The sequence below is a fragment of the Chrysochloris asiatica genome, unplaced genomic scaffold (assembly GCF_000296735.1).
Source record: "Chrysochloris asiatica unplaced genomic scaffold, ChrAsi1.0 scaffold00031, whole genome shotgun sequence".
Taxonomy (NCBI): domain Eukaryota; kingdom Metazoa; phylum Chordata; class Mammalia; order Afrosoricida; family Chrysochloridae; genus Chrysochloris; species Chrysochloris asiatica.
Window position 1 is genome coordinate 21818579 of NW_006408549.1, and position 10813 is coordinate 21829391.

Genomic DNA, 10813 nt, shown 5'->3' on the forward strand with positions numbered 1-10813 from the left:
AACTTACTATTGAATTAAGATTTTAGAGGGAAAACTAGCCCACTGTACAATGGGGCAGGAAATAGAACTGGTAGCAAAAACCAAACCAAACCAAACCATGTTTACTGGCAAACACTAAGGCTAAAAAGCCTAACGTTCATTCAAAAGTGACAAAAACAAGAACTTTATGGAAAAATCTTATCACCCCTTGAGGAAAATTATAATTCACAAAGAACTATCTAAAGGTAAGTCACAGAATAAGACAGATTTGTGTGAAAGAATTGAAAAAAAAAAAAAAAAAAGATGAAATGGCTAAGTTGAAAAACAATAAAACCCCTGGATAACCTGGTATAGAAGCCCACTACGGAAGAATATGCGAGACTGAATATGGCCTGCAAAGCCTGAATCTTAAAATAAAGTTGATCAACCCCTATTCTAATTCCTTGTGATTCTTATAATACATATTTGCTCAGATTTCTGACACCTCCCAGCTTAAGGTAAGTACTTTGAGGACTCAAAACAAATGTAGCCTCAATTTCTAGTTTATATAAAAATCTATATAAAACATTAGCTCTCTTAATTTGCTTAAGTCAAACAAAAACCATACATTGCAAATGATCACGAATACAGCCAGTTAAAACTAAGGCAAGTTTAAATTTCCATTTCCAAGTTCAGTAATCTTTGTGCTGTACTTTTCGCTTACCTATCTGTGGTAAGCAGAGCCAGGCTATGAACATCTTTTTTTTCTCTTGCGTTTTTATGCAGTTCACCAATATAATCAATAAGTTTCTTTTCAGTTTGTTGAGCTTTCCATCTTTTCTCTCTTTCTTGATCTAGTTGTTCAACAAGGGACTGAAAGAAAACAATAGTGTTGTATGAACTTGGAAAAATTACCTCAATTTTCTCATTTACATAGCGATAATAGTACCTATTTCTAAACTATGGAGTGAAAAGAGAAAGACTATTTGCTGGCAGCCAGGAGGCAGGCTTGAAGAAATGTATCCTTCGGTTGTTTAAATGATCATATATTCCTGAGGGGTGTTTTGGTGCGCCCCTCCCCACTTAAAAAAACAAACAAACAAAAAACCCCCAAAGAGAACAGAAGCATGGAGGGTACTGTAATCATTGCAATGATACAATGAGTGTAAAACCGATGTTTCCCCAAGTAAACTATATATATATATACATATATAAAAGAGTCTATGGTGACAAACAAATTAATGTAAGAAAAGCATCTGGCACATAATATTCATTCATTAAATGTTAGTCCCTGTTAGTATTGTAAGGAGCCCTAGGAGCATAGCAGATTATGAGCAGAGCTGCTAACTGCAAGGCCAGCAGTTTGAATCTACCAGCTGTTCCACAGGAGCTTTCTGCTCCTATAAAGATTTACAGCCTTGGAAACCTTATACATGGTTACTGTAAGTAAGAATTGACTTAACAACACACCATCATAATTATTATTGCTGTTATAACAATTATTTCTCTCAATATTAAAGGTTCCATATTTGAGAATATGGAAGAGAGGCCCTAAAGTACAAAAGATACGAGCATTTTACTATTTTTAAAAGTAATTCCATTATATAAAAGTAATACACATTACAATCAACATATACCTAGCATTTGAACAAGTAAAATATAAACAAGTTAATGAAAAATAACTAATAACAAATGAACTTGTATTAAAAATTTCCACAGTATGAGAATTATTACAGTAAATACTGAAAAGTTTTTAGTTCTTGTATGTCTCATAATCTGGAGGTCACAGGTTCAACATGAGGGATTCAACAATGTCCATGAAAACCTTAAAATTATATACAAACTTTGTGTGGGTTTATGAGCAGATCTGTTAGAAGAGAGGACCCATAGAGATCCTTGGATGTTTAAAGGATCAAAAACCCAAGTTAGAAACTATAGGTATAAGAACAAAGAATTTGAATATTTAGAACATACACCTTTTTAAAGGTGAAACGGGCCCAGATTTTATCTAGTGTCATGTTCTTTTACCTGCAATGAGAAAAAGATCCAAAGTAATAACTAGTCAAAGGTCACCACAAACTTCCCATTACAATAAGTCTCTCATCTGTAAACACTTTTAAATTACAAAAAAAAAAAACAGTGAAATCTAAATAAGGTTCAGATTTTACTTATAACTTAAATAAAGAGCCAATCTTGGAGAAAAATTTGAGTCTCATTAAAATGAAGAAACAAAACAACATATGTTTTTCTTACCAGAAGTATATTATAATGATTTAAATTAAACTGGATCTTGAATAAATGCATAATTTCCATTCTTTTAAAAATCATAAAAAACATAGCACAGCACATTCATTTTCATTGCTCCAATAAAATTACCACCAATTTGTTTGCTCATAAAATCATGCATCATTGCTGTGGTGTTAGCTTTGTATGTAACATTAAGAATATTCACATTCATTTTTTCTTAATCTCCTAGCTCATACCCGGTAAGTGATGTCTTCGGAGCTACTTTTGTCTACTTTAATTATTTCAGTGCTTTGTTCTTCTGGTTGTGTTAATGTGTTACAGTTTGCTAAAGATGATCTTACATATAAGTCTTTAAAGTAAGGTTGCTTCATTTTACGATTACAACTGCAAAGAATGAAACAGGAAAAGTACAGTATTTATATTACTTTTCTCTAACAATGACATTTGTAGTCATGTATGTTCACAGATTTTAAAAAGACATCAAAATAAAAACAGTAGTAACTTGGAAAACCTGCTTTTAGTTTTATAATGATTGCTCTGTTAATGACTGATCCATAGATGTGGATTAATGTCCTGGACTGCAGGATCGGTTTGAACTGCATGGTTGCTGGTTCAAGCTCACCAGATGCTCCTTGGAAATCCTATACAGTACAGAGTAACTATGAATGGGAAATGACTCAATGGCACTTAACAACAAGCCTACAAATGTTCAATTTTCAATATATTAAGGTAGGGTGAAATTCAGGATATAGTCACAATACACTGAAAAAGCACTATTACACTGTGAGGGACTCTTGGAGACGCTGTCGGACAAGCACGCAACTGCTCACCACAAAGTTGGCAGTTCAAACCCACCAGCTGTGCTTTGAAAGACAGATATAGCTGTCTACTCTTGTAAACATTTACATCCTCAGAAATCCTATCCAGAATCACTATGAATCATAATTGACTTTATGGCAATGGCAGTCAGTTGTTTTTTTTCCCCTATGGTCTGTAGGTTTGGCATTAGGCTCTTGATTGCAAGGTCAACAGTTAAAACCCACCAGGTTCTGCGGGAGGAAGATGAGGCTATCTGCTCCCATAATAATGTGCAGTACAGGAAACCCTATACAGTGTTGCTGCGAGTTGGAATAACAGGATGGCAGTGAGTTTGTTTTCTGGGATTTGGCAATACTTGGGGTTATGATGAGATTTAGCCAAGAACTTAGAAAAGCAGTAAATGTTTTGAAAATTAACAGTTTAAATGGCACATAATGAGTTGAAAGATAATGTCACCAGTCAGAGACCAAAGGATCCCAGAAGAGTGTGACCTGATCATGAATGAATTGGATGACTGAATGTATATACATAGAGTAAATGGGCACATATGAAAGAATTGAAATAACAATGAAAGGCTTTTATTTTTAAAGGCAGACTGTTGATGATGGTGGTGGTGGTGGTGGTGTGCTATGGAGTCAGTTGTGACTCACAGCGACCCTGTACAGGGTTTCCAAGGTTGTAAATCTTTACGGGAGCAGAAAGCCTCATCTTTCTCCCATGGAACGGCTGGTAGTTTTACAGTTTAAAACTTCTGACCTCGAAGTTAGCAGCCCAACTTGTAACCACTACTCAACCAGATCTCCTTAAAGGAGGATTGCTGTTGTTGTTGTTAAGTGCCATTGAGTCAGTTCCAACCCATAGCAACCCTCTATAGGGTTTCTGAGGAGCCGCTGGTGAATTTGAATGGCTTTGCAGTCCGGTACATTAACGCACAGCACCACACCAGGATTCCAAAGGAGGATTACAGCAGCATAAATAACTGTTCAAGGGTAAAAGGTGCCCTTGTGGCACTGTATGATAACTGCAAGGCCAGCAGTTCAAACCTACCAACTGTTCCTCAGGAGACAGACAAACTCTTGTAAAGATTTAGTCTCGAAAACCCCATATAGTACTGCTGTGATTTGGAGTTTAGACTTGGGTTTGATTCCAAGGTATAGTCTACTCTGAACTACTATTATGGTGTCATCTCTATGTATTAGGAAACTACAAGCATCAGGCTATTTTAACTTGATGCATTAATGATGATCATCTTAAATGTCTTTGATCCTAAACTCATTTAAAAACCACTGCCATCAAATTGATTGTGACTCATAACTACCTTATATCGGGACTCAGAGACTGTAAATCTTTACAGGAGCAGGCAGCCTCGTCTATCTCCCTTGGAGCTGCTGGTACATTTGAAATGCTGACCCTGCAGTTAGCAGCCAATGCCTAGCCCTCTTTAAGTACCATCTAATTAGGATTTGTCTTTTCATGCACACCTGACCACCAGAGAGAAAAGGCTAGGCATGTAGACTAAAGAAATCTGAATTCTGTGATTCAGTCTTAATTCCCACTGTAAATGAATAAAATTGAATTTTGATTTTACAGATTATTTTCATGACCTAGTAAAAAGCTATCATATACAAATGGATTCTGCCCAAAATAGGAATGAATGTACTGGCTAAATTGATCCAGAAAGACTAAAAAGTCAAACTTTTGATCTTAATAAACTAATATATATGTTATCATGAGTGAGCTTTTAGGAAGAATTCAATATATTAACATCTGCTTATATGTCTTACTTGGATTTCACAAACTATAACAGATACCTTATAAAAGGGCTGTTTTTATTGTGGTGTTTAATGATTTGAGTAGTTTTGGGATAATATGGGATCTTTGATCTTCGAGAGATTTTTCTATTGATTTCTTTTCGGTGTCCAGAGTCACTTTCAGAAGTCATATCTGTGTCTCTTTTTGGTCTTAAGTCTTTCTCAGGAACATTATCTATTAAAGACTTAGATGTCTAGAATTAAAAAAGAAAAAAGGAATAAATTTTATTAAAAGCTCAGTTCAATATAAAAAAGCTTAACCTTAGAAATATCATAAAGTTATGACTTTTCACAAGATTAAGGTTTGTAAAACTAGTTATGTTTGAAATTAAAGACAGGGCAATTTTGCTTCTAGTATGGACAAGTTCTTATAAGGTTGAAAAGTAAAGACAAGTGAGATTGGCAACCCATAGAAAACAACTGTAAATGCTGGAAAAATACAAAAGCAAATAAAAACTATCTGAAATTCCAAAAAGAAAACAAAAACACCTTATTCTAGAGACAATCTAACACTTGAAAAAATAGACACAGTGGTATTTTTGTCTTTTTAAAAAATGGTTAGGCTGAGGGTATACTGTAGTCAGTATCACTATCATGTAGGGAGTCTAAAGCACAGAAGAAAACAGATTTACAAGTCTGAACAACTAGAGGAGACTATGGAGGTAGATTTTTAAGTAGTACACTAAAGGATAAAAGAAACTGAGATTTAAAGTGCTGCCTAAGAGACAAATTTATAGTTTGTCAAACCAAGAGTTTGCTAACACAAAAATACCCACTCTTTGGAGCAAACTCCAAACTATAGGCATAAGACTTTTTGTAAAGTGTCACTGAGACTGTTCTGACTCACAGCAACCCTGTATAAGGTTTCTGAGGAGTGGCTGGCGAGTTTGAACAGTCAACTTTGCAAGTTAACAGTGCAGTGTTTATCCTACAGCACCACACCATGACACCCCTAAGATTAGAGTCTCCTAAGTAGGCTTCAAAACAAAGAATATTCCCATAAAAAATTTCATAATAAAAAAGTCCGTTCATCAGGAAGATGAAGTCGTGTATGTGTATATGATTAAGAATAGAGCATCAAAACACTAGCAAAGGTTGAGAGAATTAAAGAGAGAAAAAAACAAACCCACAATTATCACTGGAGGTTTTAACACTTCCTGCTCTACAATTCATTGAGGAAGTAAAGGCATGGGTCATCTCAAATGTATCTATCAACCATCCTGACTTAACAACTGCAGAACATACTTTCTAAGTAAATATAGAATACTCCCCAAGATAGACCATATGTTGGGTCATAAATTATATATCAAAAGATTTCTAAAAACTGATTCAATTCAGAATATGTTCTCTGAGCAAAGTGGAAAGAGAAATTACTAACAATAACATATCTAAGAAAACCACAAAAAAGATACTTCTAAACAATCCTTGGATCAAGGTAAAAGAAATCACAAGGAAAATGAGCATATATGTCCAACTAAATAATAATGAAAACAAATCAGCAAAATTTGTGGATATTGTTGTTGCTAAGTGCCATTGAGTTGGTTCTGACTCATAGCAATCCTCCATATGGTTTCCAGGAGTGGCGCGTGAGTTTTTAACTTGTGGATAGCAATCAAGGGCTTATCATACATACAGTCCCACACCAGGACTCCTTGTGGCTATTAAAGGGATATTTACTGTTCTAAATTTTGTATTGGAAGACAGATAGAAAAATCAATGACTTAAGTGCTTATATTAAGAAGTCAGAAAATGAAAACTAAACTAAATTTAAAGTAAAGAAATAATACACAGAAAAACTCAAGAAGACAGGAATCATCTCAGACTGTACCCTGCAGGAGAGTGGAGGGAGGAGAAATGAACAGGGGAAGATTGACTGGGAAGGGGCATGAGAGAATATTTTGAGATGATGGCCATGCTCTATATCTTCATAGTTGCTATTATTAATTGCCATCAAGTCATTTCTGAATCACAGTGACCCTGTAGAGGGTTTCCAAGTAGCAGCTGGTGGGTTTGAACTGCTGATCCAGTGCTGATCCTACAGCGCCACATAAGCAGTCTTCATAGAAGTCTGGGTAAATAGGTGTACAGACTGTCATCAGGGAATACACACACCTGTATTTTACATCAAAAGAAAAAATTTAAAAAAAAGTAAAACCTTAACTCTAAATAATGATTTGTTGTTGTTGTTGTTAATAGCAGCCCTGTGTATGGTTTCCGAGGAGTGGCTGGTGAATTTAAACCGCTGACGTTGCAGTTCAAATGGACCTTGTGGTCAAGGGCTTATCCTACAGCATCACACTGGGATAATGATAGGCACTTTTAAATATTTAGAGAGAAGTGTAATTGTAATTTACTTTGAAATGTGTCATAGCATAAGATAATTTCATGGGCAAACAGATGAAGAAATACATATAGCACAATGCTAACGGTAAAATTTAGGTGCTATTAGGAAATTCTTCCAACTTAGCTGTAAGTTTGAAAATTATCATAAAAAATTAGACAAAAAATTACTCAAGGCAAAATAGACTTTTAGAGACTGAGTTCCAGGAATCAATAGAACAGTTATGGAAAACACTACAGAACAAGTTAAAGAAATGACTTAGTGAAGATCTGAAGGAAGACAACAGTAGAAATGAAGAGACAAAGGAGCGGTTTGCCAAAAACTCCTATGGAGGATGTTGGGTGGCAAAATTCATAGATCAATTTAGCAAGTCATCAAAAGTTTTCCAAAAATAAGAAAAGATAATCTTTTCCTCTACTCTAGAATTTATTTAAAAAATAACCATGTGTGTGAGCAAAGATTTAGCTTCAAATGTGTAGTACAAAATGACAAAAAGCTCTCAAAGTCCAGCAACAGTTTTAGTGAATTTTTTGTTGCTGTTGTTAAGTGTCAATTCGGTTCTGATTCATAGCGACTCTGTATAGGGTTTCCAAGGAACAGATGGTGGGTTTGAACTGCCAAGCTTCTGGTTCACAGTCCAGTGCTGACCCTTGGCAGTCATTAAAATTTTTGTATGGAATATTAGTGGTATGAAAGGAAAATGAGTGAAAAAAGTGTTACTATTTTCTATTACAACTACTGCCCTGGTGTAGTACTATACACATAAACCCATGTGCTAAATATAGATCATTTACAGCTGGTCAATTCCTACATCATTTTTACCTAACATATTAAACACTTTTCATCTATAAACATGTCAATTTTGAAAAAATAGGAAAAATAGTTACTTCAGTGAGAAGTTGTGAAATTTGGTCATCTATTTTCTGAAGTTTCATTTCATTTCGAAAATCGTTTGCATGAGTAATTTTCTCTGGCTCAGAAGATGGACACACAGAATCAACAGACGTCAAAGCAGTATCTGTTGGCGTGCAGGCAAACTGATGTGAGGGTACTAACTGATCGATGTTTGATGTTACCACCGGCATACTGTCAATGGTCTAAGACACAGAAGTAAAGCAAAATCTGTGAAATTTATATTAAAATTATTAATTACAATTTGAAGGCAACTTGTACATTAGAAAAAAATATCACATACCTCTTCTTCACTTATATTTATGGGGCAATCAGAAGAAACTAAATTATCCAAAAGACCTTCCAAGCACTCTAGGTGGGATAAATTTATTTCTGACAAATTTACTGGTTCACCAAATATGTTCTTACAATCCAAGATTCTAAGCTGTGGCAAAGTCTGGAGAATGATTGCTCGGTACCCTTGGAAAGAGATCAGTAAAAATGAAAACATAAACACTAAAAAGTGATTATTGCTAGGACTAAATTGATCAGCTATCAGATATATCACCTGGATGATAAAATTAGACTCGTAATGCAACTAATACACTTGTAATAAAAGTTACTTATCCCTTCTCTAGCATGTAATCATTAGTTACAAAATAAATAAAACACTCTTCCCCCAAAAGTCCACTTCTAATCACTGCCTTTTATCTAACTTTTTTTTTTTTTAATGTTTTTATTGTGAGGTTTACATGGAAGATTTTCAGTTTTACACTCATCCTATTGTATTTTGTTTCATTGCAATGATTACAATCCCCTTCATTCATCAAATAACCAAAGGGTACACCCCACAAGCCCAACCCCCGGTCATCAGCACAAAGCCTCTCTCCCTGAGGTTCAGTGTCCCCAGCTGCTCCATCTGTCCACGTCATCGTCTCTGTCTCTATCCGTGGCATCTCTGCCTTTCTGGGTAGGGTCCCACTGTCTGCTCTTCTCACTTGATGGTCCCAAGGACCTCTGCTCCTGGGCTGCAAAATCAATCACTCCTCTCCTTTTGTCAAAAAACATACACCTCTGTATTTCCTACTCTCACAGTCAATCTGATGGCAATTATTCACTATTGTACCACAAGAGTCTTATCCCCATTTCCTTTCACCATCCCGGTCCCAACAGATTGGAAATGATTCAGTGGAGATTCTACCTTCCCCCACCCCATCTGGAACTAGGCTCCCTCTTGAAAGCTTGGAAGCCAATCACTTCTTGCCTTTATAGCTCCCCCGACCCCCCAATTTTGGGAAGCCAATGTCTAAGTTGCCCATCCTTGTCAACCCTGTGTACCAAGGGGGTGGGAGTGATCCTCGCTGTAAAGATTTGTTCCCTTTTTTGAGCTATTACGTCCATAAGTATAGGTAAAGTTCATCAAATTGTAGCAGGTTACTCTTTTTTCCTCCCCCCTTCTTTCTTCTTCTAACCGAGTTCTGATCATCTAGCCATTGAAGCCAGGTCAAGTGGGTACTAACTGCAAGTATGGATGTTCTAATGCATCTCCCCTCACTTCATATCAGCTGGATGCTTAACTCTCCACTCTAGTCCTCTGTGGTCATGTTACTGCTTCTGGGCCCAGAAGTCCCTGGGTCTTGCTGTACCACTGGCCATCCAGGTCTCCACCCAGGTTCACAAGGGTATATTGAATGTGGTTGGGCTTAGCTTATAACTTCATTACTGTTTTTTCCCCCTCTTCTTACCAGTGATCAACGTGGTCACCAGCCAGACCACCTGCCTGCTCATGTATTCCCCTTGAGTCTCAGTCTTGGAAGGGAGTTTGCTCTGAGGAGTCCCGATCACTTGCCTTGATGGCTCCTGGGTGAACAGTTTACTTGTCCTTATAGTAATCAATCAGATTGCCATTATTATTTTGGAATTTTCCTGCCGGTCTTTATTTCATGAAGTGTCTTCTGTTCTTCTGGCCACTCCAGAATGATTTACTCATCCTTTCCAGTGGAAATTTCCAACTTCAGACGATTCTGCATGGCGTTCTAGATTCCACCTATAATCTTATGCAATTTAAAGACTCCACAGGAAGTCTCTTTCACTGGGCAACTTTCTAGCCCCCTTTAAGGTATTCCAATCAGTTGTAGGCTAAAGACGGACTTACAAGATTTCTGTAGTGATGTTTCTGGATATTCCTTTCTCACCCCAACTTCAAGTGTCTATTTTACAACGGTAGGCAAGGGAAACCAAGATTCAAAAGACAGCCACATTATTCCTCTCTTTTACCCTTTCAAACGATGACTCAATCCCTGTATCCCAGAGCCCTGTTGTTCTAAGGTTGTGCTACCTCATCATTTACCTCTGTCCCACTTAGCCCATGAGAACCTGCCCAACTGTTCTCCCATCAGCCTTGTTCTTCCATTCTCCTCCCCCTTATGTACTGTTCTCCTCCCTACCCCCTCAGCACCAAAGCTATCCTATGTTTACTCCCTACCCTGTACTCTAACTTCCCCTCCCTTTCTCCCCTCCTCTCATGCTATACATCCTAGTGATCAGCAAAACATATATATATATATGTTTGTTTGTTCTTTTCTCCCCCTTTTAGGGTGGGTTCTTTTTCTTAGTCTTTTACAGTAATAGTTCTATGCAGAATTTCTTCTTTTGTGACTGACTAATTTCACTCAGCATAATGTCCTCAAGGTGCATCCATGTTATGCGGTGGCTTGCAGCTTCCTTGTTGTTCTTCAAGGTAGCA

General features: G+C 36.7%; 1 protein-coding gene across 1 annotated transcript in view; it reads right to left on the reverse strand.

The window, feature by feature from the left end:
* LRRCC1 (leucine rich repeat and coiled-coil centrosomal protein 1) overlaps positions 1-10813 on the reverse strand; it is a 62833-nt gene that overhangs the window by 23807 nt on the left and 28213 nt on the right. The window contains exons 5-9 of the mRNA XM_006859243.1: positions 8372-8547; positions 8064-8273; positions 4836-5029; positions 2442-2589; positions 683-831 (exon numbers count right to left, since the gene is read on the reverse strand). Of these exons, the coding sequence (XP_006859305.1) occupies positions 683-831; positions 2442-2589; positions 4836-5029; positions 8064-8273; positions 8372-8547 (877 nt within the window). The remainder of the gene's footprint in view (positions 1-682; positions 832-2441; positions 2590-4835; positions 5030-8063; positions 8274-8371; positions 8548-10813) is intronic.